This window comes from Drosophila busckii, chromosome 3R, assembly GCF_011750605.1.
Source record: "Drosophila busckii strain San Diego stock center, stock number 13000-0081.31 chromosome 3R, ASM1175060v1, whole genome shotgun sequence".
Lineage (NCBI taxonomy): Eukaryota > Metazoa > Arthropoda > Insecta > Diptera > Drosophilidae > Drosophila > Drosophila busckii.
Genome location: NC_046607.1, coordinates 14,490,926 through 14,518,437, shown reverse-complemented (window position 1 = coordinate 14,518,437; position 27,512 = coordinate 14,490,926). Strand labels below are relative to the sequence as shown.

Genomic DNA, 27,512 nt, shown 5'->3' with positions numbered 1-27,512 from the left:
TGGATATATACATATGTGCGAGAGCGTGTACAAATGTGAGAACAACAGAAAGTACAAGAAAACACAAATATCGAACACCGAACACAATGGAAACAACAATAATGTGCGAAGCGATTGGAAATGCGCCACAGTCGCTGCTACTGCCACTGCCACAGCCGTTGGGCCCGGTCAGCGTCCGCGTCCGCGTCTGTTGATCTGTTGCCCGTCCGTGTGTCAGTCAGAGCCAAGTCAGTAGCAGTAGCAGCCGCTCCGGTCAGTCAACAGTGCGTTCGCGTTCGTGCTAATCAATAAAATTGCTTGCAACTAATTTATATATATTAAATTTAATAAACAGTGCGCTACAAATTTATGTTGCAGTCTCAATGCATTGAATGCAAATTCAATTGCATATTCATGTGCTTTGTTTGTGTGTGTGTGTGTGAAAAGTAATTCGCAGTCAACTTGGGCGTGACAAAGTGCTAAAAGTGCAATGTGCTAATTATGCAGGCCCACGGGTCGTATGCGTGTTAACAGCAACAGACACAGACATAGACACACACAGGCAAATGCTTGTATGTCTATCGACGAGTGCAAAAGCTACTCTCAATATAACTTGTTGCTGCAAATTGAGTGTCAAGCCAAGCAAGAAGCCATCAATTTGAAAAGTCACTTTCGTCTGTTCGTCTGTCTGTCTGTCGCGATTTGAATTATCAGTTGTCAAAGTTGAAATGTTTTGCTCTACGATTTACCTGAAACTGAACTGAAGAGAGTGAAATAATGTCATGCATTGGCTCGACGGAATTTCTTTGGATGACAATTTAATTAGCGGACGCGCCAGCGGCAGCAACGGCGAGCATAGCGACGGCGGCAATCAGCGGAAATCAACGCAGAGCTCATCGCCAACAAAATCAAGTAGGTTACAACAACACGCACACACACACACACACACACACACATACACTACATGCCACAGCAAATTGTAGCGTGATCAACTTCGAGCGTGTTTATTTAGCGTATTAAATGCCATTCCAAGTCTGTAAGCTTACAAATTGCCACAGCAGGATATTTGATAATAAACTCGACTAGACATAATGATAAAGTTATGCGCCAAATATTTATATATACGTATTTCCTTATAGAAAGTACGACGCTTTGTTTTGGAATCCGAATCCGTAGGCGTTTCGATTGCATAAACAGATTATCCGTATAAGATTTTGTTTATTCTACAATTAGTGGATCGGCGGTGGGTGGTTTATTGGTTTTCCAGCTAAATTTATTAGTTTTACTCATTTTAAAGCACTAAACCATGGTTTGTCACATTCAAGGCCAATTGTTTGGTTATTTTAAGCATCGTTTGCTTGTTTATTTAAAGTATTTAGTAAATACGCGTTAGCCTTACCTGTTGTTGTTGTTGTTCTAAATTTTTGTTGTTGGCGCAACAACAAAGAAATGTTTAAATGCCTTTCAATTACGTTAAATGGAAATGTACTTGAAATTAGCTGCTGTCTGGATTTATTATGCGTTGAAAAGACATCACATCAAAGCAATTCATTCATGATATGAATGTAAATTTTGCAGTTAATTGCCCAACATGTTGTTTCATTAGCATTACTCACGTATTTTCATATTTGATTTAGTTTATGCTATTAAAATAGCAAATGTATTGTATTCTGCACGTCAACGGCACATTGAACCCAATGGGCCACAAATGTTTCTCAATTGATTTTCAATAACAAATTTTATGGCGAGCGGGCAAATATTTGTATAATTAAATTGGCTCTGCTTCCGCTACCTTGATCGCAATTTCAGCAACGAAATCGTTTGCGAAAATTTCATTGATTAAGTCCAAAAAGTTCCCACTGCGTTTTAATGTCTTCTGGGGTCGGTCTGTTGCTCTTCAATTAGCACGGCCGAGAAAAATTGTGTGACGCACCGCGTTTTATTTTCGATATTTTCAAATCCAATGCTAAAGGCCAGCCAAGTGTTACTTGTAAATACCATTCGGGCCAAATTGTCGGCATATGTTCACATATCTTCAATTGTTTACAACATGCAGCAATGATGGAATGCTAACCGACAATACAGATTCACTTCCAGTAGAATGCATTTTTCCAAAATAATTTATATCTATTTGTTCACTTTTTGGCCAACAATTGTAAACAAAACATTTGCTTTGAATTTAATTTAATAAAGTTGCCTTTCACTACTAAGGCTTGCAGTTAATATGTTTAATAGAATTCTCATTGTTCCTCAGGCTATATACAGGTGTTTGCCGACTTTACTTTGCTGCCGTGCTTAACATTTCTTGGTATTAACATTCTCCAACTAATTGAGCTGACACACTTTCAATTTAAAAATATATAAACATATATGTATAGCTGAGAGTTTATTCTGTTTCATTATTATTTTTATATGTTGCTCGTAAATTTTATTTAATTTTTAAATTGCTTTTGCAGTTTCAATTTAATAATTTATAAATAACACTTTCTAAAGCTAATGTGCCATAAATCAAAACTGCTTAAATGCTATGCTCAGACATGCTTATTAAAGTCCATAAAATTAATGTTAATATGCGACAAAAGACTCAATTTAGACGACAGTGTCGCTGCCCTCTTTCTTTTTAGTCAATGCATTAATACAAATCATATGTTGAGCATTAAAATCTTTGACTGCACATTGAATGTTTATTTGCTGCAGACTCTTAGCGCTGAGTGAATGAATCGTCCGTTTGTCTTCAAAAGATTTCTTACAAAACGAAAAACCATAAATTTCAGCATAAAAAGTAGGCGCAAAAATTTAACGAACCAGACGCATGTACATCAACATCAACTGTCTGGCAGCTATTGGACTCAAATTGCAATGGCAAGTAAGCAAAGTGGTGCAAAAGTTATTAATATTGAAACAAGCGAGCAGTGCAGACTAACGTATACTTAATTTTTGCTTGAAGCAAATGCAGTTAGAGTTGTTACTCTTCAATTGACTGCTTTTGTTAGAGGGTATAGCGTAGCTTGGCAGGCAGCACTTCTAATTTCTTCTGCTGAATTTTTCTGCACTGCATTTTGTTTGTGCTACGCACGCAACACTTTTTTGTTAGAATTTTTGTTGGTTTTTTCGTCTTCTATCATTTTGTTGCTGTTTGCTCAGTCTTGCTCTCAATTTGTGGCCGACTAAACGCATGGATGTAAATTTGGCTTGGAAGCGAGGCGCACACACATGCGGCAGCAATGAATTGGCACGGCGTATGCAGCTGGGCAGGCTACCCCCGCTCGCTACCCACCCCTGGAACGTTCTATGTGTGCGTGGTCTTAGGCATAGCAACAACAAGAACAACAACAACGGGAGTAGCAGCACATAAAATGTATACGCAATTATTTAACACGAAAATAACAAACAACAACGCAGACGTCGACGACGCTGGCGGCATGTGGAGCGGGCGTGCGACGTTTGCAAAGTGGTTGGCTCCGGGCGCAGTGTTGCAGTTCCCAGTGGTGCGCCTACCAGGTCACAACGTATCCGTGAGCGTGCTCATCTTGTAGTCTAACATATATATTTATGTATTGTGTAGCTTTGTCAACTTATAAATATTATCGCCGTCGCGTTCACGCCAGGCCACTGGGCTAGAGGTGAAACGACCGATCGTTGCCTTGCCGGCTTATTTTTGACTCCAAACAGTTTTATTTTTAGCCAGCCCAAAGAAAAAAAAAATAAATACAAAATGTGTTGAATTCCACTTGATTGCATTAATGAGAAAAATTCGAAGAAAATAACACACACTTTAATTAAAATTCACCTGCGTTCACCTATTTATGAGTTCATTTTACGATACTGAGTAAGTGAGTGTGAGTGTTTGCGCTTATTAACTATATATAATTTATTTTTGCGCATAAGCATTTTAATTACTAAGACGATTAGTTAATTTTAAGTTAAACATAACAAACTTAGGAATTTTGATTGCGCATTGCTCATGCTTTTATGCAAAAGAGTATTATGTAGTTGGATGCAGGCGTCTTGTCAAAGTATAAACAATTTTCTCTAGTGTGCTTGCTGCAGATGCGTTTGGCCAAGATTGCGCAGCACACAAATGAATTATGACAATGAACACTTGATAATTTAATCGATAAATCAATTGCCTAGACAGATTACGCTTCCTTGGAATCAACCCCTTTTTTTTTACTGCCTACCCCTATCATTAGTTGTTGTTCCACTATGTTGCGGCTCTTCTGCTTGAAGGTTGCAATTGCCTGTGCTTGTAAATATGTTTTAATCATTATATAATATGTCGCTTAAACAGGACATGCAGTCATCTTGGATATTACTCATCTATCGATTCGTGTGGGCTTTGATTAGAATTTCCAAATATTCAATGGCAACAATCTGTAAAACATTCGCTTACACACTTGGTTTTATCTAAATAAACACGCTCTCGAGTATTTGTAAACAAAGTGAAAAAGACTAAAAACAGAAAACACAACCAAAAAAAAAAAAAAATAGAACTCAAACACATTCTCAATTTTACAGCAAGAAAATAATTGTTGATTTTTGTGATTATTTTCTTATTGTGTTTTGTTTTGATTTGTTTTGTATGATTCCAATATTTTGTGTATGCTTTTGATTTTCCTTTTGGGTTTTACTTTATGTGTATTTTGCTTTTTTGTTTGCTGGTTTTTCTTTCATATGCGGAAAACTAACTTACGACTATGCTCCGAGAACGAAGACGTAATGCGCACTATAAGCTAAATAACAGGTAAACAAACACAAAAAAAAAAACAATAAATAGAATATTTTAATTTTTATTAGCCACCGTACATTTGAATAATAAGCGCCAAACTGCTTGCTCGATCAGCAATCCAGGCAAAGCTTTCAAGCAGTGCAAAGCTCTTATACCAAAAACCATGTTAGCCTTTTATGCGCTAGATTTAGCCTTTTTTGAAAGTCTAGCCTTTTTTTTATATTAATTTATAAATGACTATAATATTTGTTGACTTAATCAAATAGAATAGATTATATTTGATCAATAAAAATAATACATTTAATTTCTTAGCATATTCTATCTATAAATCGATCATGAAATTCTGGTAGCACTGTTTGACTTGGAAATAGCTTTGCTAAAAGTTTATTTCCATATTTTGCACTTTCTCTTATACTAAATACATATTTGAATATGTATAAAAGCTTTTGTTTTATTGCTTAGATCAAAAGATCAAATTAAAACAAATATTCAACACATTTGTACATCAATAATATTTTGAACTCATCACACTTAGTGAAATATTTTAATAATATCAAGCAAGATTAAATTGTCGACGTAAAAATTTATGTGAAAATAAACAATAGCGACAACAGCAAAGAATGACAGATACGATTAGCTCAAATATAAATTGGCAGCAGTTTGCGAAAACACGAAAATGAAAACCACAATCGTTTTTCTTTTTGTTTTTTCTTCAGCATTTCCCCTTCACGCTTCGTTGATATTAATTGGTGCGCATAACCTTTGTTAATTTTTATTTCAAATTCTTTTTAACAAATTAGTTTAAAGACGAAATATTATTTATCACCGCGCACGATAGCTGCTGACCTTAAAATACTTTTTTGAAACATTGTAAAGCTTTTATCAAAGTAAAGTTCACTTTGCTACGAAATTTGATTTAGTGTAGCTTATTTTTAGGCACTTGTGTGTGTGTTAAGTTGTATTTTTAATCTTGACACGTCATGCTGTAAGATTTATAGTCTCAAATTTGTAGAGTATTTCGCACATCAATAGGCGTCGATGGTCCAAGTCCACTGCCAGTGCCATGACACATTTCATCAGCGAGTGTGAAAGTATTTTCTGAATTTTGGCAGAGCGATTGGAATGGCCAATTATATTTATTAGCCAGTGTGTACACATGGCAAATGACATTTAGTTGTACAATGACGGTTGGGTAGCTCTATAGCTGTAAAAATAATTGAAATTGTGGTTGTTGTGAATTTACATTAACTGTTACATTATTGTTAAAAATAAATTAATTTCGTTGTACTTTTTATCGCTGCAAGCGGATTGCAAATAAAAAAAGAGAAGCTTTAACTATAAACCAAACCAAACCAAACCAGGGCAGGCCATGCATGCAATCCGATTAATTGGGTTGAATATATATTTCATTTATTCACCATTAGCAATAAATAAAAAGAGATTGAAATTGACAAATATTTATGAATAAAATATGTAAATTAAACATAAGCGTTTGTGTTTTGTACTTTCAATCAAAGAAGCTACAAATATTAGCATTACCATAAATAATGCAAATTCAATTAAATATTTATAAATATGCTAAAGGGCAAGTGCCGTTCGGTGCTTATGTTAGTGTTTGTTCTTTTATTATTAAATCTCTGCGCCCATTTCATTGAGAACGAGATGATTTGTTAATAGTGGTAGTGCCTTTAAGATTTACCACCGCCGATTCTTTTAATTTGCTTTACTTTTTTGCTCGTTCTAGTTTAGTTTTTAATAAAATTTGAACCAGTGGCCGCCATAGTCAGAGCTTGTTGCTCTTGGCGGCGGCATTCAATGCCAGTCGTTGGCGTTCGGCATTGTTGTTGTAGTCGCCGCGTTTGGTTTGTTTTTGGTCAAAACTGATCTCGCCCAACTGTCAGTTTTCCGTTCATAGCCGAATCGTGCGGTATTGGAATGAGAATATATTTTGCGCTACGCGGCGGCAAATATAATTTCCTATTGTTATCTAATTTTTCATAAAAACGAGATGTGCGGCGTGGTCTAGAGCGTGTGTATTCCTAATGAGTGCAATAAACCTATGCTAAGGTTCATATACATACAAAATAAAAAGAAAAGCAGCACGTGCTTCTGTTTTTGTGCTCTTCAGTGTTAGTGTTAATAATTCAATTGATTGCAACATATTAAATGAAGAGCAGCAAGAGTAGTAGTCGCACTCAACAAAATGAACGTAGCCGCAAGAGCAACAAACGCTCGGAGAAATCAGCTAAGTAAATGGCAGATGGCATATATTTTTGTTCAATTTCATGCACTTAGTACATAGTTGCGCGTATTTATTTTTGGTCACGAACATCTGGCTGACTCTCTCTCCAGGCGCGCATCGATATCTAGATGTGTAGATATTAAAAGTCATTAAATTTTCTTATTTCCATACACTTCGGCGATCATTAAATAAACATACTTACTTCATATTCGCCTTAATGCCCATCAAACTAAAAATAAAGCCCATTGTTTATTATCAAGTCATGTATATTGTCCAGCTCGATTTTACACGTTCAGCAATTTGTTTACTCATGAATTTCGACAAATTAATGCAAACGTTTGTTTTTATTATTCGGACAAACCAAAGAGCGTTCGTACAAATACACAGACATATCAACATCGCATTTTATGCATAAATCTGACACTTCTATCGATCATAAGCCTATCGATTGTGTATTCACACGTCCATTCTCTCACACACGCGCTCGATTTGTTTACTCGAGCGACCCAAAAAAAAAAAAAGAAAATTATTCTCAGGGCTGGGTGTTTAACGGTTCCGGAACCAAATGAACTGAACTGAAATCTGTCAATATTTTTCTTTATTATTAAACTTAGCTTTTTAGATAAGATGATCGCAATATTGTTTTCAAAATTCTGTAGATCTCTATTGATCTTATTGAAATGCTTGCAAAATGGAAAAGAGAATTAAAAAAAAATATAATGAAATTGTAGTTCACATGGCGCATGCTTAATTTATTGGGTCAAGCTAACAAATTAAGCATACGCATAGAATGCTTAACCGTTCTATGAAATTTTAAGCTAAAATGCTCTTCAAGTATGCCGGCTACAGGGTATGCCACACGCTTTGCGTGCTCGACTGTTGGGCCAAGAGTTCGGCAGTTTTTCAAAAATACTCAGACAGCAGTGTCAAAAATAAATTGTCGCGCATATCTTTTAAATATAAAAAACGTAAGTTATGGAAAATTTGGCAAAAAGGATTGTCGCGGAATCCCGCAGGGATTTGCGCATAGCTTTTAATGGTCAATTCAATTGTATGATTGAATATACAAATTAAAGAGAGAAACTATAATGAACCGCACTGTCATATACTCTACCATAGTCTCTATACATATGTTGAGCACACTTGCTGCTAATATATAAACATATTTATGTTGAGGCATTCTTTGTAATTTATGGTTTATTTGCGTTGTTTTGCTGGTGTTTTTGTTTTTTTGGCAGACGCAAGTTGGTGGCACCTCCAGTTTATTGCCTTGGTTTTGGGTTGGTAAATTCAACGCACCCCAAACGGCAGATATCGGTGCTATATACGTCGCCTTTTTTTTATTATTTATTTATATGCGGACGTGTGTTGAAATGCCATCAAAGCAGCGACCCAGCTGAGCATCCAATAATTGGGCAAAATAGCATTAGAATCGGCCAAATGTTGGAACTATCCAGTTCAGTTGACTTACAGCATTCGTCGTGGCACGATCGATATAGCAACTAATGATAAGAATCACAATAGTTTAATTATATATAAATTGTTAATATATATACGGCATGCTGATCGGCAATCATTCGCTTTGGCAGCCGCTAACTTACAGAAGGCAATCATTAGTTAAGCAAAGACAACTTTATATAAATTACTCATACGCACTGTTGTTGCAGATTGGACAGGAAGTCATCACGTGGCATGATATATGAAAATGAAGAACTCAGGTTACGCACAATCAACATAAATGCGGAAGTCGAACGAGGTAAACATAGTGCGACTAAATTTAATTCATAACTAAAGCAGAGCAAAAATAAAAAATATTTTCTAAACCAATTAAAAAGACATAATGGTCAAATATATTAAAGAGCTATGCATATATGTATTTATATATATTTTGTGTGCGACTTGCCAAAATATTTAAAGATAAACAAGTGTAAACAATAAGATTTAAGGTGATCAGCTGTCTGACAAACTTTTGTGCTTTGTTAAGCAAACAAAAAAGAAATGTCTCAAGATTAGCTATAGATTTGTTAAGAAAATAAAATATAGCCAATGGAACTGTCTTGCAGGTCAATCGGATATTAAGCGACTGCGGCGAGAGAATGAGCAACTACGACGGGAGATCTGGACGCTGCGGGATGAGTGCGATCGACTCAACAAGCGCTTCAAGGCAAAGCTAAATGAACACGAGTTCGCCAGTTGTCGCGGCAGCGGTGGCAGCGGCTGTCGCTGCAGCGGCGGCGGCAGAGGCAGCGCAGGCTGTGACGCCCACACAGATGTAAGTTGCGCAAATAACATTTGAGCTATAATTAAAATTTCATTTGTTGCGCAGGACTCTGACTCTTGTGATACTTGTCACTGCGATGAGGACGGACACTGCAGTGATGAATGCTGCCAGGAGGGCGGCGTGCCCATTAAGCCACCACTGGCGCCAGAGCACACTGAGCAGAATAGCGCAGAAAGTCAAGCTGCCAGCCAAGCAGACAATCAGCCGCTGCACTTTGATCATCTCTCCGTGGTGTCGGAGGAAACGCTGAGCAATCCGGAAATGCAGCAGCATTTGATGATCAGTTTACCCGATGCCAATGGATCGCAGAGCACGCTGCCCAGTTTAGTGGGTCCGCTAACGCCGCTTACGCCCATAGAGCTGGTGGCCAATCAGCTGAACGATCTGCAGGCTACAGTGCCGCCTTTATCCTACTTTGAGAACATTCTGCATCAGCACATGGCTGGCAATAAAGGTGAGTGAGCAACTTAACGTAATTTGCAACTTAAGCTCAACATAATTTTTGACAGCATTGTTGACGCCAACGCCTGAGCTGGGCACCAGCTCCAGCACCACCACAGGCAAGACCATGAAGCATACCAACGGCTGGGATTATAACCTGCAGTCGCCATTCTCACAGCGCAAATACTCGAGCATATCGCCGCCCTCGTGTTCGCCACCACCGCCCACAGCAGCTGCGGCCACGCTGACTACGTTTGTGCCCACATCAACGCTGCAGGCCATGCCCAAGATCGCACTGAGTGAGCCGCACATACCGGCTGTGACTCAAGCAGCTGCAGGCATCGAGACCGTTGCCATAACTACAAATGCCACGCAACAAGCGCTGAACAGCCCAAAGCATTTTTTCGCTCCCATTAAGCCGCGCCTCAAACTCAACACCCAGCTGGCCAACCAGGGCCACAATCAGGACGACGATCTGCCACCGGGCTCGCCACCGCCGCCGCTGGATGCAGTGCTGCCGCTGCGTGATCCTCCGGACATATTTGTCAACAATGCGCTGGCCTCGCCCTATCAGCGACCAGCGCCGCCGCCGCCGCCAGCGCGGCTCTCGCCTCAAGTAAGTCCGCGGCGTCGACAACGCGCGCATTGTCAACTGCACCACAGCAGCCAGGCACGCCACGCCCACACCAGTCAAGCAGTGCGCCCACAGCAACGCCAATCGCAGCAGCAGCTTGCGCATCACTGCGCGCTGCATCGCGCTGTGGTCAATGTGGCCGCTGCCGTTGGCTTGGGTGAGAGCACTGACTGCGTGAGTGGGCGTGGCAGTGGCAGTGTCATTGATATTTATAGCGCAGCATTGGCCGCTGCTGCTGCCGCTGCGACGGCAGCAAAATCAGCCTCAGCACCTCCGTCCCCGCAACCCCTGATCCGTTCTACTGATCTCGTCTACGCAACTGCACAAAAGAGTTGCCACAGCGGTTGCATCTCAGCCACTGCCCTGACCAAGCCCGTTATGACCGCCACCACAAATACCACAAAGTCAACAAGTTCGCCATTGCGGCAGCCACCAACAGCGCAGCTAATCAAAACTGAGCCTAAAGTAGCCAGCAGCCAAAGCCAAAGCCAGAGCGGCAGTCAGGTGAGGGATCTTCGACTGATCAGCCTGAAATCCCACACACATTAGCCACAATATCACTTTGAATCGAATGATTAGCCCCCACCCCACTTTATTTTGTTTCATTCATTCAGATTGTGTTGCAGGTTTACTTTATTTAATAGAATTATCTTATATAGCAACTCAACTTTAGCAGCGTGTTAAGCGCTTATGTCATATTTCCCAATTGGTAATAAATGTTTAGCATTTGTCATTGTCGTATATTCTAGCAAATATAATATAAATGTTCATTAGCATAGTCAAGCGTACTGCTGCTTTTACTCTTTATTAATATTATGCTTTTATTTTCGTCAGACGGACTCGGTCAATTTGGAGGCCATACTCAATGACATTGAGACCATTTCAGAGGACATATTGGCCATACAGCTGGAGAAGAGCAAGTCGCGCGATAATCTGAGCCAGGCCAACAACCACGAGGACAAGAACAAGAACAAACCCTATCGCTCCGAGATGAACTTGTATCTGCAGTACGATGGCACAAATACGCCAAGTTCTGCCAGCACAATGGGCACAGAAGTCAATCACACTGCTGGCCATCGAACTTTGTCCAGTCGCACACGTTCCTTGGAACGGGAGCACACAGACAGCCCCGCGCCCCACATGCCCGACGCCATGGCGCCCTTTCCCGACAAGTGCACGTATCTGGGCTTTGAGCAGCTCAATCAAGCGGCTGCGGTCAGTCCACAGAAACCGCCGCTCTCGGCCAAGCCCAACATACCCGCCAAGCCACCGCCGCCGCTGCCACCCGCACGCCGCCCCACAGCGCCCGCTGAGCCACCACCCTCGCCACCTGTTGCAGTTGGAGTGCCGCCCAACAAGAGTCAGCTCTACAAGACGCTGGCCTCGGCAGCTGCCAAGCGCGCCATCTTTCGCTCATCGCCCTCACCGCTGACACGTTCGCTGGATGTGGAGCCAACAGCAGACGCCGCTGAGCCGCAACTAACTAATGAGGTAGCAATTAATTCTATTTAATTTGCAACTAATTTGCTTATTTGTTTTTGCTTTCAAACAGGAAACGGAGGCAGCCAAGCGCAAGTCGCGTCGCGTTTCAATTTTGTGCGGCGAGGAGCAGCCGTTGGCAGTTGCCACAACACCTGGCGATGCGGCGCCACCGCCCACAACTACAGTCAGCTGTGTGGACTTGACAAGCGCCGCGGCCAGCGCCTTGGCCCACCCCAGCATCAAGGCCTGCAAGCAGATGAGCCATAGCACGCCCAGCTCACCACATTCCTCGCGTAGGCGCGTCAACAGCAACACAATGACAGCGGCGGGACATGCCGAGCTGACGGCCACGTCGTCGGCACCGCCCAGCACCACACACCACCATCATCATCGCAAGGAGAGCAGCGATCCGGCGCCCATGACGACGGCGACTGTAAGTCGCACAAAATGCTCGCGACGCCACTCCGAGGGCACTGTGCACAGTGTGCAGCGCATTAGCCATGCTAGCGGCGGTGGCGCCAGCGGCGGCGGTGGCCATCATCATCATCATTCGCACCACCATCCGCACAACAGCCTGATTAGCAGCAATCCGCATCATAGCCATCATTCCCATCAGGATAGCAATCACGAGACGGTCACCTCCGCCTCCGATCGCAATTCGAACAGCTTTGGCTCCTCGCGCGAATCCTCGACCAGCTTCAGCGTGCGCTCCAATCGCCGCAAGATCTCGATCAGCTCTCACACGGGCGGCAAGATTCCCTGGTGCGGCTGCTGGGGCAACGGCTGCCTGTAACCAGAGCCGTCGCTCACCACCGTCCTGCATCTTGTACATGGCTTACAATTTAGTTAGAACTGTTAACGAATGGAGCTTTGAACTTTCCCCGCCCGCCAGTAAAAGCAAAAGCATTTTCTGAAAATCTTCAAGTACAAAAAACACAATTCGATGCGGTTCTAGTCTTAACATTTTACTGTAGCTTAATTCATCAGTTTTTAATTGAAGTTCAACTAAAATACATTATTTAAATAAATTTAATTTTAATTGTATATATGCTGTAAAATTGAAATTTATGTAAACAGCTTTAATTATTTGTTTGTAAACTAAATTAATTCAAATCATTGTTGTTTAGTTTGAAAAACGCATTAAATACTTGCGATAAAACGAAGCTCAATGTTTAATTTAAAGTTGGCGCACGTAATTAAAATTAAAGTTGCTACTTGCTTTTCAATTGCGCAACTGAGCAATATTAAAGTTAAAAAGCAAAGAGTGAGAGAGATAGGCAGCTAGAAAGAGAGCGAGCACGTCTGGAACTGCAAATTGCGCAACAAGCGAAAATATACAATATGCAAATTAGCCACAAATTAAGGTGTAAAAATGCATGACACACAAACGCCTCTAGGATATGCATGAAACAAATTAAATTTCGTCAGTGTAACTGTGCAAATTGCCGTTGCGAATGAAAAACCAAAAAGAAGAGAAGACAGCATAAAAAATACAAAAAACTGCAACAGCGAGAGCGCATAGTGAAAAATGAAAGAAAAATATGTATAAACGGAAGCAGCAGCCGCCAACAGCCACAGCCAACAAAGATGCAACAGCAGCAACAGCAGCAGCAGCAGCAGCAGCAGCAGCAACAGCATCAGCAGCGTTGATTCAAAAAGTTGCATATATTCTCTTAAGCCTTGACATTCTCACCAACAATTTATAAGCCAAGTATTACCAGCACTATGAATTCTAACAATGTGACAAAGACTAACTCAAACAAGTTTCAGACCAGCCAACTTACAATTCCCTAGAATATTGAAATACTATTTAAAATTACACAATGTAAACAAAATTCTTCTTACACTACATTGAAATGTTTTGTTATATGCCCAATTATTTCAATCGCTTGTCAGCTGCACATTTTGTTTATTATATTGTTGAGGACTTAAGTTGCACTGAAGCTTGCACAAATAATTACAAGCAAAAGCTGCAGGCATCTGGTTTGGTTGAAATTCATTGCATTTTGGCAACTGAATTTTATGGTATCGTATAATTTCTTGAACTTGTTTGGTTTACTGCTTGACTGACTGTTTCCAGATGCAGAAATAAACTTGTGAGCATTATGCATGCAACCCCAAAGCATTTATAGATTTATTGTGCCAGGCCAATGAACTAGAAATAATGAGCGTCATTTATTGACTTTTATTTGCAAGCAAAAAAAAAAAAAATGAAGCATAAAAATTTAATTGGCATGTCATTAATAAGCAGTATGCTTGGCTTGACTGCGGGGGGGTCGGCTTTAAGTAATTACTTTGTACATATTTGCAAGTGGTAAGTGTAAATGGTGCGTATACTTGATTTAAGTGCCTTGCACCAATGGCTGCTTAAGTAAAAGGGGTGAAGTTTAAGTAAACACACACACACACACACACACAGGTATATACAGCGGCTGTAAATTTATGCGCAACGCATACGCGGCGTATACTTATTTTATCATTTCTCTGAGTGCTGACGAGCCCTGACTGACTGACTGACGCCTTATGCCTGCTCAATGAAGCCAACGAGCCATGTCCCTACACGCAGCTCCATACAAAGCAGCTTAATCATTGCGAATTTTATGTGCACATACAGACTTAGGGTTACGCATGTATGACTGTGTGTGTGTGTGTGTGTGTGTGTGTCTGCGACTTTTATTACCATAAATTATGCGCTGTACTAGGCTGGCAGCCAATGGCGACAGCGTATCCTCGTCAATCGGCATATGACTTTATTGTTCTGTTGTTGTTGTTGTTGCTGCTGCTGCTTGGGTGAACAAAGCTCTGACGAATTAACAATTTGTCAAGCGAAATTAGGAAGCAGCAGTGAGAGCAGCCGGCGTTGCGTAAAAATCAATGCACAGCAACTAATTACAGCCCAGCCCAGCCCTCAGAGTCTGTGTCTCAGTCTCAGCTGGCCGTGTGACATGCCAGGACTTGCATTGCTGATTACTTTTGTTGCCACTTGCAACAGATGAGCCTTGCCCCACACACACTTCCCCAACGCCTGCAGTGGCAGTTGCAGTTGCAGCGTTTGCATTAGCAGAGTGGACAGACGCCCCGGCCATAGTAAGTTTGCTTAGTTAGTGCGCAACTGATGATGTCCCAGATGGCCGCCCACTCACACACACACACACATGCACAAAAGCTTGGGCTTGTGTTGCTGTTTGAGAGCAGCTGCTGTTGAAGCAGCTGCCAGCTGCATCTGCAGTTTTATATTTTGCCTCAGCTTCTGGCTGCTGCTGCTTTCATCCCAAACACTCACTTTGATCATTTTTCATTTGGTCATGTGACACGTTAGCCGCTCGCCCTCAACTGTTTACGAGCGGGCATTGTTGCACTTTTTTATTAACAAATGCATTGCACTGCTGGCAAATTTATTTAAGATTAAGTAATTTTAGTGTGATAAAGCGCAGCATTTGAATAAATTGTAAACTGCGCAATAAGTTTGCGAAAGGAAAGTTTACGTTGCATACTTGTTAATAAGCAAACTCTAATTTATTCATACAAATTTCTCTGCTGCTGTCATCTTGCTACATCGCTCTGTGGCGCGCGCTGCCTGAAGTTGAGCCAGACCCTCGCAGCGTTGACCTTTTGTGGCACGGCCAGAAACTGGGCCACAAGTTTTGCCTGCAAGACGCGGCGGCGGCGACGGCGACTGAGCGAATTTGCATAATCGCGTGAAGCTGATTTGTTAAAACAGAGCAGCATAACAAAATGTCACAAATTACACACTCCAGCGATGGCAATGGACGAGAACGAGAGTATGGCGCATAGTGTGTGTGCTCAGCGCAGCTCAGCGCAGTACGCAGGACATTTGCCGGCTTATGCATATCAAAAAGGTCAACGTATCGTATGTGTTGAGCCCAGCCAGTGCCTGAGCAGGTTGTGAAAGCATTTTGAATAATTTGCATTTAACATGCGCGACATGAAAGGCAAATAAACAACGCCTTGCCCTTGCCGCCGCCGCCGCCGCCGCCACCGTCGCTTTGCCTTGACTCTGGCTAATGCGAAGTGGCAATTTGTCAAGCTGCTAACTGGCCTCGACTCGAGTTGATTTGTTGCAGTCGTTTTTCGTTTGCTTAAATACTCAAAATGCGATTTGATATGTGGAACGTTGTTGAAAAATGCTCATTTCCTTGTCGCTGGCCAACATGACGTATGCGTGATTTTGGCTCAAGCGCGCTGAACGGTTAGTTGTGAACAAAATATGAGAGCAGCTGCTTGTTTATTGAACTCAAAGCAGCTTGGCAAGTAAATTAACATAATTTAGCTACGAGCAGCAGTCAGACGCTTCCTTAAGCAAATTGTAAAACTTTTCCTGTCGCTCACACACACACACACGCACACACACATAATGTATGGGAAACGAAAGTCAATAAGCTCTGCTAACTTTTAGCCAACATGATCAATTTGACATAGATATGGCCCAAGCACACACACACAAGCGAAATATGAGTTTGGAGAAGAATAAATTTGATTAATATTAATGCCAAAGTTGCAGCGCATATAATACAGAGGATAAACAAGGACATGTAATACTCTCTCGGACAACAATATCAATAAGCCAATACTAGTGGCAGCAGCAGCAGCAGCGATGGCACATTTATGATTTATTGCGTTTGACCAGCGGTCAACTGAGAGCGTCCAAAGCGTCCTTTTTTGTATGAGGCTGGCAGCTTAAATACATTTATTTATATGTTGCATATTTCACCTATGTATGGGTGCACGCTCCATTAAATCCACAGCGACACATTCAATGAGCCCCATAACGTGCGCTTTAATACCCAACGGATGTCAATTCCCACACACACACACACGCACAGCTCCCAGCACTCCAAACTCTGCAACTTGTTCGTTCGTAGCTACTAATGTCCTTTTTGTTTATAACTGGCTCTAATAGCGCCCAAATTATTATTATTTCTCTCTCTCTCTGTTTCTGTGGCCTTTCGCCAGCAGCCGCCGCAGCGTTCTTTTAAGTGATAAATTGATTGGACACAGCGAGGCGACCACACTGTGTGGACTACGCTGTCAACCCTAGCCAATTTATGGCTAAGGTTAGTTGCACGTCACATTGGTCAAAGGATAATAGTCACGGTGTCCTGCGCATGACTCCACACACACCACACACATGAGTCCCATTTTGTGGCATGGCCCAAGTCTTTGACCCACTGGTTATGTTTGTCCAAGATCAAGTTGCACTCGCTTCTGTCGGCGACCCCAGCACATAAGTATTAGCTGCCAGTTCAGTGTCTAAGCTGCTTCAATTAGCAGTCCCCACACCCCAGCAGACTACACCTTTGTTTTCGCCTCTCTAATGTTGTTTTATTAGTTTATTTCATCGTGGCTAATCCTTTTGTCTCCCATTCATACGTCAGTCAGCAGGCTACTTTTGTATTTTGCAGTCACTGCAGAGACATTCTAAGTAATATATTATGAATATTTATATGGCTCCATGTACTCCATGTATTGTGTGTTGCTTGCCTTTTGCTTACGTTTTGTTCGCCTTTTATGTACATGCTAAATTATAATAAATGTCATTGTACTTTTACCCACATTGAGAATTAATTTATGGTGTGAAACTTTTGGCACACTCATGTGGGCATGTGTCTGTGTTTGCCAAAGGCAAATACTGCTTAATGTCCTGCTACGTTTTCATCATATAAATTACCATCAAGCCATGCTTAATACCAAAACGCCTCAAAGTTGAGAGTTGATTGCAAAGAAGTGCAGCCAGCAAAGACAAAGAGAGGTTAGAGATCAACAAATTCATTAAAATAGGACTTTAACTCCTTGTAAAGTATTTTGACAATGAAATTCAAGTAATGTTTCCTTTTGCAGCGCAGCTGTAAATAAGCTTAAATATATTTGTTTGAATTTATGCACAGAGTCACAGAAAAGTCTTGACCAATTGCTTTTAAATTTTCAATATGAGAAGAATATTTTTTAAAATATATTAAACGCAATAAACAGAATGCATTTGCTTTTAAATATAGTTTCTCGTAGCTTCTAATTTTAGATATGTGCGATGATTTTTTATTGGCATTTGAACTCAATTTAATTCGCTCTTAAATTGTATTTTTATTCGTTAATTGGACTAGACACTTTAAATTTCCTCAAAGCATCCATTAAATACAACAAGGTGCATCCTTTCGTTTCAAGATTCTGCCAAATTACAGCTGCCGAATATGCATGAGACTCCAGCTGCTCCTTTTTGAATAAGCTTATTGCAGTTCCTTTTCATGTTATGCACTCTGGCATAATAAATAGTCATAGCCTTAGCATATTTTCTTTTGTATATATGCCAAACTACAAAATTATCAAAAAACAAAGCTGGAATTTATGATTGGACAATGACACAGAAATACATTTGCTTACTCGGCTCGAGTGCAGCCGTTTGTTTATATTTACATGTATATATGTATGTGTGTGTGTGTGCTGCATATTTTTTAATGAAAGTGTCATTGTTTTATTACGAGAATTGCTGTCATAATCAGCCATACTCAGTGAGCTTCAGCTGTTTGGTTATATAAGCGCATGTGGGAGTGGTAGGGGCTGGGGGTGCGGGTATTATATGCCTCATTAAAAATAATAAACTGTCAGCCAAATGAAGGGTAACGTCGAAATGTTTTAATTTATGCATTTTACACTTCTGCTGCATTTGGCGAATTCGTAGTTTGCCCAAAAATTAATTGCGCGAAGTGAAAATGTGCAAAAGGCAAAACAAACTTTGCATCCTTTTTGTTGTTGGCTGAGCACATCGCTCACATCCCAACAGTCGCTTTGTAATTGTAGCCTTGAAATGCATATCTGTTATATATATATGACTATAGTATATATATGCACAAAAAGCACTTTCTGTATGCCATGAATTTGCCATATACTAAGTACATACAACAAAAAGCAACGTAAATACTTTTATGCTATTGTGTGTATGTTGGAACTAAATGCGGTTCCTCAGTTCGCTTTGCTCGTGCATCTTTTTGCAGCATGCAGCAAGCAGCAGCAAGCAGCATTGAAATGGGCTATACACGCTGGCAAGAGCTGTTTGGGGTATAACTTGGCTTGTTCGTTGGTGTTTATGGCAGCAGAAAAGGCCATAAACTGAACAAAAACATACACATACTAATACGCGCGCGTGTGTGTGTGAGCGGGTCCAAGCTAAACGGTATTTGGGGACTGCAGCGTAAATGCACAAAAGCTTAGATTTCATAAACTGCGGCAGCTGCTAGCGATGACAGCGTGTGGCGATTAATTGAAAGTGCAAAAGTTTGTTTTCAATGATTCAAGCAGCCCCAATGAACAAGTCTAGCTGCCATTTAAAGCTTAATAAACAAAATGTACTGCAGCTTAAGTAATTTGGCATTTGTAGTTTTCTACATCTTACTTTATATTTTGTATGCAAATAATAAATTACATCTCTGGACTTAAAGCTGCAACAGCTGCAATCATCGTCTTTGGGCACAGGCACATGACAATTAGAGCAGCAGCAGCTATTGCTGAGCTGGAGCTGACCGTGTACCATATACTACATATATGAGCCTGTGTGTGTGTGTGTGTGTTTGTGTGTGTGAGGCGTTGCTGTAGGTGTGAATATTGCGGCTAAGATTGAGGCTCTGTGGCTGCTGCGCATTTGTTTGCAGCAGAAATTAAAATGTTTACACAACACGAATGCCCGAATGTCTGAATGCCTGAATGCTGGCGACGTTTTGCATTCATGTTGTCTTTGCACTTGTTGTAGCTGCTACTGCCGCTGTTAATGGTCTTCATGTTTTGCTCTGCAGTGTCCTTCAACAACGTTCCGGAGCTGCTGCTGCTGTTACTGCTGCTGGCAGCAACGAAGCTACTGCTGGCTCTCGATTCTATTCAACTGGTGCTGGCGTTAGGCATTTGTAAGCTCGGCTTGCATGCGACTTATGCGCAGCCATAAATAAAATGTCACTTGTTAGGCAGCGCTTTCATTTAAATGACGCATACGTTTTGCGTGCACATGGCGTATGAGCAATGACCGCAAACGCACAAATGGGCGCACATTCCAGCGCAATTACTGTCATGTTAGAGTCCAACTTCTTGAGCACTAGACCTTGACTGCAGCCGCAAGTGCAATCCGGCGTTTAACATCGTTTTAATCAGCCATTTGGCAAGGTACAGATTGCCACTTCCGGCAGCCTGCGGCAAGCGGCACAAAGCTGGGTCAGCACCAGCAGCAGCAGCAGCACTAGGAGCACTCAAGTCAAGGTGCTGGTGAAATAACATTATTGCAAGCAACTTCTTAGCGGCAGTTTGTTGGCTTAAGTGCAGCTGAATATTTTATGAACTTGGCAAGCACTTCGTCTTTACTTCAACTGCGCGCCTGCCTGGACATGCCGGAAGCCGCAGCCCTCAAGGTTTTCAAGCAGCAGAAATGTTGCAAGCACCACAACGACGACAAGAACTTGCGACAAATGACAGCTAGCAACGCTCCACTAAGTTGTCTTCAACAATTTATACCTACATATGTCATTTCCACTAAATAAATAAACAAAAAAACAAAAGTAGAGCTGCAGCAACTTAAGTAGGTTAACTACCCAGAAGTAATTGCTTCAAAGCTTAGCTGCAGCTATTCAAGTGAAATCAGCTGGCAGCATAACTAAATCAGCGTAACGCTAATTCGATCAAAAAAAGTAATGCACAAATATGAAAGAATTCATGTAGAGCTTACAGTTTCGAGTAGTTTGTTTAAATGAGCAGACGGATGCTTACAATTGCACTGTTTTGCATATAAATAAAATGCTTTTGCTTTACTACACCCGCTTGGCCATAGCAACACACACAAAAATATGCATAAATGAATGCTCAATATTGGATTCAGTTCCTTACAGCTGCATGCAGTAAATATTAGAGAAATTGCTCACATGCCAGGGCAACTTTGCTTTAGAGTCGACACATTGTGGTTTTTCGTTGTTCAGCTAGCCCTGCAGCTCATGTTTCACTTAAATGTGCAGCAAAGTAATTTGTTAAAAGGAAAAACAAAAAATTGTGGAATTTAAGGTAGAAGCAGAAATATAATCAACACATATCTTTTGTATTTTTGTCTGACTTTTTGTCTGCTGGTTGCTAAGCTCTCGTTTTTTTGTTGATTTATTTTGAAAAACTGTGCGCAGTGCTTTGTTCCCAGCTTGTTTGTCTTTTCATTGTGCGCAGCTGCTTATTATTGCACAGCTTCTAAATACCCTAACTTAGAGAGAAATATAATTATTAGAACGTCTAGTCCTTAGTTCTTGAAATCTTACAGCGTTATATGGCTCAGCGTATTTGGCAGCGTATACGTAATTTGAGTTTGCGCTGCTTGTTTTACGCCGCTGTAGACGCCAATTGAATTTTCTTTTATTACATTTATTGTGGCCTGCTGCTTATTGTTAGTGCTGCCTTGTCGCTCTCTATCATACGCTTGGGTCCAGTCCTTCAGTACATTATCTCTAAATAATTTATGTTTGTATACATTTTAATTTAATTTATTTGTACTGTCCGTCTATTTATTTTCGGTTTCGTTTTCTTTTTTTTATATTTATTGTCATTGCTTTTGCTGACGTTTGACCAATACACAGCCTTATGTGAAATACCTGACGTGCGTGTGTGTGTGTGGCTGATTGAGTAGCCGCACTGTTGTCCTTTATAAAAGAAAAGTTTGCGCAGTAAAGTTTTTTTTTATTGCACCCACGCTATTCTATCTTAGCTATACCATCACAGCTCTAAAAATTATAGCTAATCTAAGTGTAAAATCTTATATATCTTTGTTTACAAAAGCGCATCGACTTGCAAATTCTCGCAGCCGTTGCTTCTAATCGCCATCAGCTGTAACTGCGACTGTCCAGCATTGTTCTGAAAGACGCAGTTGCTATAAGCCATAATGCCATCAGTCTGCGCAGCATCCTCAATCATTTTAATGAAATGCTTTGTTATTTGTTGTTCATCAGCTCGCAATGGCGCGCGTAGCGGGGATTCGAATATCATAAACATGTCGTCGCCATGCGCAGCGCCTGGTAGAAAAACTTAAGTAAAAGATTTAATGGCAACTGCGCTTAACCTACCAAATTTAATATCCGTGCGCTGCGCCAGCCACTGCGCCAATCCATTATCCGCTGGAGTGTCATAGACGTATGCGTAATGTGGACTTTTGACATGCTGGCGATACAGCTGCATTGCCGCTTGCGTGCCATTTCTATAAATTGCATCCGTGAAAATGCGCTCCACATAAGCGTAGTTAGCTATGTTGAAGCTGCGATCAGCCATATACTGAGCTTTAAGTTGCGCAGACATTTCATATCTTTGCTTCTCGCTCAGCCAAATGTTATCGTAAAATAATAAGTAAGGCGCCAGCTCATTCCACTGCGTATTAAGCACCTCAATCAGCTCACTGCCATCGGCTTGCTTTTGCAGCAGCATGGCAGAATAGAAGACGCCCTCATGCGAGGTGTAGGACACAGTCCAAGGTATGGGCGCCACCTTGCCGTCCTTAATAAGCTTTTCGGGAAATGTGCTGATAGCACGCTCAGCCACTTCGCTTGGCTCTATAGTTGGACCAAAGGGAATAATTGGCACATAGCCAAACACAAGAAAGTGACGCACAGCGCTAACAATATCCTTGGCATCCTTAGACTGCAGGCAGCTCTTAAGTTTCTTTGTGCAATTCGTCACTTCACAGCCAACATAATGCCCCAGCGCAAAGACTTGCGTCATATTAATGGGACGCAGTGCCCATTTATGCAAGGCAGAGCCACCAATAGATATGACTGACTTCATCAGATCCTTGGCGCTCTCATCGAACGTCAAGAAATGCGCAGCTGCAGCACCAGCTGAATGACCCAGCAGCACAATATTCTCGGGCTCACCAGCAAAGCTGCCAATGTTTTGCTTAATCCACTTGATCGCCAGACGCACATCCTTGAGTCCCAGATTACCAGGCAAGTTGCTATCGCCTGCGCTTAAGAATCCCAGCGGTCCCAGTCTGTAGCTCACTTTGACCAACATTACATTGCCACTCTCCATTATACGCTCGTGGCCATTGTAGACTGCACCACCGAACATGAAGGCGCCGCCATGTATAAGCACCACCACTGGAAAGCTCTGGCGTTCGACACGCTTGGGCTTATAGATATTAACAAACAGGCAATCCTCCTCGCCCAGCAGCTTGTTATCCTCTCTGACAAACAGACTCCACTGCAGGCAAGGCACAGGCGCTTGCGTAGCATTAAAAGTTTGCTGCCACTGCTGTTTATACGGCTGCGGCGGCTCAAAGCGAAGTTCGCCCAGCGGTGGCTCAGCATAGGGTATGGACTCATAGCTGTAGTAGTTTCCATTGTCAACTCCTTGCAGTTGTCCGTAGCGGGTTTGCACCAGCAACGGATTGGCTGACACTGCAGCTACCAAGACGAAACATAAGCACGCTCCGATCATGATCACTCTCAATTTGACTGTGCCAAATATTAACAATTGCAAATGCTTTATATATGCACAACTATTAAGCAGTAAAATTCCATGAAGCTGCATTCAAAATAAATGTATTCATTGACTTTAAATTATACACTATGAAAGTAACATTGATTTAATAATGCACTTTACAGATTAAGCTGTTTGTTTAGTTCTTTAAATTATATGTTTAAAAGCTCTGACGGTTGCATATGAAATTTTTACGCTTTTGCAGTTTTATTAAAGTCTTCTCAACTCATCATCAATATCATTTCGAAATAGTTTCTGCTTTAGCGAGCGTGCACTGTACTATATTATTTATTTCACTTGCATGCCCATTAGCAGTTACAATGCTAATAGTCAACTTAGAGTCAATTTGCAATAGCTTCAACTATTTATTGACGCCTAGCGTCGAGACATGCAACTATTCACTTTAGAGTTTTGCTATTCGCACGCAACTATTTATGTATATAAGCTACTATATAGAGCCAGTATTTGTACACAAAGCTAGTTGAAAATAAATAATTATTAAGTTATTAACTTGCATGGGCGTAGCTGGGTGATTGGCAGATGTAATATTGTTATAACAAAAGCAGCTTAATATATAAAAATATCAATAATAAAACTTAATAAAGTTGATGAATGTACAACTTTAATTTGAATAGACTTTAATTATACAATTGCTGCTGTTGGCTTCCCACATAAATTTGAAGAGCTGAGAGCGCAAATTGAATTGCTACAAAGCAAAGATCTACAATGAGCGCCCTCAGTACTCTCATTAGAATGCAAGACCCGCGAATGTATTCAGAGCTCAATGAACTGTTTTTGTTTGTTGCATTTAGAGCGAACTTGTGCTCTCTACTTTGTTTAGCAGCCAATGCGTTGACTTCTACTTTTGTTGTTAATGTAACAAATTGTTTTGTTGTTATTGACGAGAATCAAATAATTTTAGACCAAGCTGTATCAAAATAAGCTACACTTTATTACATATTTAAGTTTAATATCAAATAAAATAAACGCACACTTTTATAAAGGCACTAACCAGTCATAAAGCACACACACTGTATGCTTGGATATTGCATATACGCATGAGTAGACAACTAATAATTAAAATATAGTGTACAGTGCTTGCTAAAGCAAACACAATATCTAAATAGGCATTTGTATATTATGAAGTACCGACCATAGAAGTTTAAAGCACATAGTGTCAGTTTTTTTGATGTTCTGTAGCAAATGGAATTTGTGTGTTTGTTTTGATGCTCCGACTATTTATTTTACGGCGCGCAGTTGCCATATTTAGTTAACATTTTAAAGTTTATGTGCAGCCACAGACGGAAGTGGACCTTAACGACGCTGTGGATCATATTTTGCACTCCGGCTAGGTTGTTGCTATTTACATAAACATAAAGTCGTTTGTTATCCATGAAGCGTAACACACCCATGTGTGTGCCATGTTGCCATAGGAAATGAGACTGAGACTGGCCTATGACAGCGCAGCTTACTTAGTCAGAATCAATGTCTCTGAATATTTGAGCGAGGTCGTAAACATGAGCAAACTATTAGTTGCTTCCTTGAAACTGGACAGCAGACTGTGAACTGTAAACTGTAAACTGTAAACAGTGAACTCTAAACGGGCAAATACGCTTGGAGTGGAAAGTTTAGCTAAGTCAGTTTCCATGTCAACGCAACACCCACAACGCAAACTCAAATGGCAAATGGCGAATTGCGAATGTTGAATGATCCAATGTGCAATCGTTTGTAATCGGCTTCTGCCTGACAGCAGAAACTGATTGCCAATTAGTGATTGGCGTGCTCTGTGGCGTGTAAGCCCAACTGAACATGCTGGGCTACTACTCTATACCAAGAGAGAGAGCATCAATGCGAATGCAAACTGAAACAAAAGCTGTCATTTGTATCAAATACGTTTAGGTTTTCATTTACCTGCGGATTATTAAACGGACGCAGCCAAAGTTAGTTTGCTAGCGATATGAGCAGAACTTAAATGTTCGACTGCTCAAGTCGAAAACTTATGCTAATGCCATCTGTTTATATTTGCAGTCTTTTTATTTTTTGCTTTAACTACTTGCGCAGAGTAATGGCAAACTTTCTCTAAATTGCTCAGTCGAATGCTTATCTGGTGTGACAGCAGCATTGTAACTTTCAGTCGATTGCTTAGCTGCAACAACTATGGCACTTGGCATGGCAACAAGATTGCAAACATTGAGAAGCTGCGTACAACTGACTGAAGCTGTAACTGAACCAAGAGCCGCCGCGCTACTGCTGCCGCCTCCAAGGGATAGTCAACAGAGCAGTCCAGACGGAAGACTCGTGTTGTGCCACTGTCGCAAAATATGTTGAATGTTGTCAGAGCGGCTTGTTAGCGTTGATTTTATGCAGATTTCTACAGAAAATTTATGTTGAGCTACGCAGACACTTACAACGTGAATGTGTGTGTGTGTGTGCGTCAGGGGACAATGGCAAGAGTAGCGAAATAAATGTAGCGACAAGCAGACAAAGCATACAAAGTCTACGTTTCATTTCAAATTGATTTATGCGCAGCATTTTCCTTAGTTTGCCTTGGCTTACCGCCCCACACACCCGGACCAAGTCGCAAAGTAGTAAACCGAGGACATATTTTCTTGATTACTTTTTGGAAATTGCTTGCCGATTGTCTGTCTGTGTGTCTGGCTGTCTGTCGCCGACGTTAAGCGCATAATCCAGCGCGTTGCTCATCAAGGTTATGCGCAATATTATGGCCAACAATATGCTGAACAATCAATAACTTCCACTAGCTAATTAATCCTATTGATACAACATTGTGCAAATTGGCGCACACACACACACACACGCATAGAGAAACAATATATGCATTTTATTCATAAGCGCTTGTAACAATTTGTTTGCATGTTTACAATATGTATAGGCAAATATCAAATTTATTACTAATTAGTAGCGAGAGCAACACTTCTATCACTATGCATGTGTGTGCATGTGTGTGTGTTGTGGGTGCTTAATTTGCATGTTTGTGTGGATGACATGCAAATTTGAAACAAAAGTTTCGCTATTGGCAAATTAATTTGCCAACTCTCGTCTGCCACAGGTGAGCTCAGGGCTTAGAGCCTGTGTGTATGCAACAAAATGAAACTCTGTCAGCCAGCCAGACAGACGTACATTATTGGGTAACTTGATAAATTTTAGCCTACAAGCCGCCATGCCCGCCTTTGCTCTCTGCATGACATTGAGGTTACGCATATGGCACACCTATTCACATAAGCTTATAGCTTCCGCAGCTGTATGTGTGCGTGTGTGTATAGGATAAATGTCCTTTTGCTTGTCGCCGTCTGCGTCGCAGCGTTGCTCTATTAGGCGCCGTAATTAATAGCAGCTTAACTTATAATTACGGTCACCCAAAACCACAGTCAAGCGCTTTGGCTTAATTGTTGAGGTAGCTTTGCTCTTTCTTTGGCTTTGGCTGCTGCTCGCTTTCGGCATAAATAAGTAACACATGTTAATTTAAAGTAAATAAAAGCCCTCAAATTTAGCAATTGTTGTTTTTAGTTTGTTCAAGCATTTAATTGTTTAGATTATTTCGGTATAGCTTGGCTTTTAACTTAATGAAATGTATGCATACGCAACTAAATGTTTTGCCAATAAAGTTTTATGCGCAATGCTTGAATTTATAGTTTTGTTTGTTTTCATTATATTTCGCTCAATTTTATGGTCTTTTCTACATGCTGATTTAAAGTTTATTGTCTGTGCTGGCGACTCAACTCAAGTCAATATATCTTAAAGCTGCTGCATTCACTCACTCAATAATAACAATTATGGCGAGAATTGACTGCGCATACAAAATTACGCATTTTGAATAATGGCATTGTCAAGTGGAATTAATCGCAAACGATTAAAATATTGACACTAATTGAAAACAAGGCAAACAAGCAGCGTATTGCCAATAGAGCTGATAAGATATGATATATGTGCGATTTGTAAACGATTTTAAAGCAACTCAGCATTGACTTTAATTTCAAATAATTTATGAGCATTGCCGCTGAAAGCAAAATGTGCTCCAAATTCGTTGCCAGGCAGTGCACACAAAAAAAACGAAACGAAAAAAGTATCTTGCGAGATTTATAAGAAGTGAAATTAATGTGGCAGCGGGTCTTACAACAACAACAACAATATGATGAAGAAGAAGCAGATGAAAAAAGCAGGCCGCAAGAGGCTGAGCGATGAATCTGATAGAGCTGAGGCCTCTGGC

At 40.9% G+C, this 27,512-nt stretch overlaps 2 protein-coding genes across 7 annotated transcripts; one reads left to right on the top strand and one right to left on the bottom strand.

Moving 5' to 3' along the window:
* Window positions 1-350: 350 nt before the first annotated feature.
* Window positions 351-12,793, top strand: LOC108604284 (proline-rich protein 36). 6 transcript variants are annotated; one of them, XM_017993687.1, is made up of 8 exons: window positions 351-891; window positions 4,687-4,723; window positions 8,618-8,706; window positions 9,014-9,222; window positions 9,277-9,685; window positions 9,741-10,810; window positions 11,141-11,797; window positions 11,859-12,793. In XM_017993687.1, the coding sequence occupies exons 1-8, from the start codon at window positions 762-764 to the stop codon at window positions 12,579-12,581; spliced, it is 3,324 nt and encodes a 1,107-aa protein (XP_017849176.1). In that variant the 5' UTR covers window positions 351-761; the 3' UTR covers window positions 12,582-12,793. The 6 variants fall into 6 exon arrangements, with proteins under 6 accessions (XP_017849176.1, XP_017849180.1, XP_017849182.1 ...); XM_017993691.1 differs by having other exon boundaries at window positions 352-891; window positions 9,741-10,288; XM_017993693.1 differs by lacking the exons at window positions 351-891; window positions 4,687-4,723 and adding an exon at window positions 3,759-3,808 and having other exon boundaries at window positions 9,741-10,288.
* Window positions 12,794-21,459: 8,666 nt separating this feature from the next.
* LOC108602035 (esterase-5B) lies at window positions 21,460-23,248 on the bottom strand. Its single transcript, XM_017990043.1, has 2 exons — window positions 21,877-23,248; window positions 21,460-21,825 (listed from the first exon to the last, which is right to left on the bottom strand). Exons 1-2 carry the CDS (start codon window positions 23,240-23,242, stop codon window positions 21,584-21,586), a joined length of 1,608 nt encoding a protein of 535 aa, XP_017845532.1. The 5' UTR covers window positions 23,243-23,248; the 3' UTR covers window positions 21,460-21,583.
* Window positions 23,249-27,512: the final 4,264 nt, after the last annotated feature.

Bases quoted from the DNA above. Each gene is read 5' to 3' on its own strand.
- LOC108604284 (XM_017993687.1), top strand. From the start codon at position 762: ATGCATTGGCTCGACGGAATTTCTTTGGATGACAATTTAATTAGCGGA. The intron at 9,223-9,276 runs GTAAGTTGCGCA...TTTGTTGCGCAG, and splicing joins GCTGTGACGCCCACACAGAT to GACTCTGACTCTTGTGATAC. The intron at 9,686-9,740 runs GTGAGTGAGCAA...AATTTTTGACAG, and splicing joins GCACATGGCTGGCAATAAAG to CATTGTTGACGCCAACGCCT.
- LOC108602035 (XM_017990043.1), bottom strand. From the start codon at position 23,242: ATGATCGGAGCGTGCTTATGTTTCGTCTTGGTAGCTGCAGTGTCAGCC. The intron at 21,826-21,876 runs GTAGGTTAAGCG...TTTTTCTACCAG, and splicing joins GCGCACGGATATTAAATTTG to GCGCTGCGCATGGCGACGAC.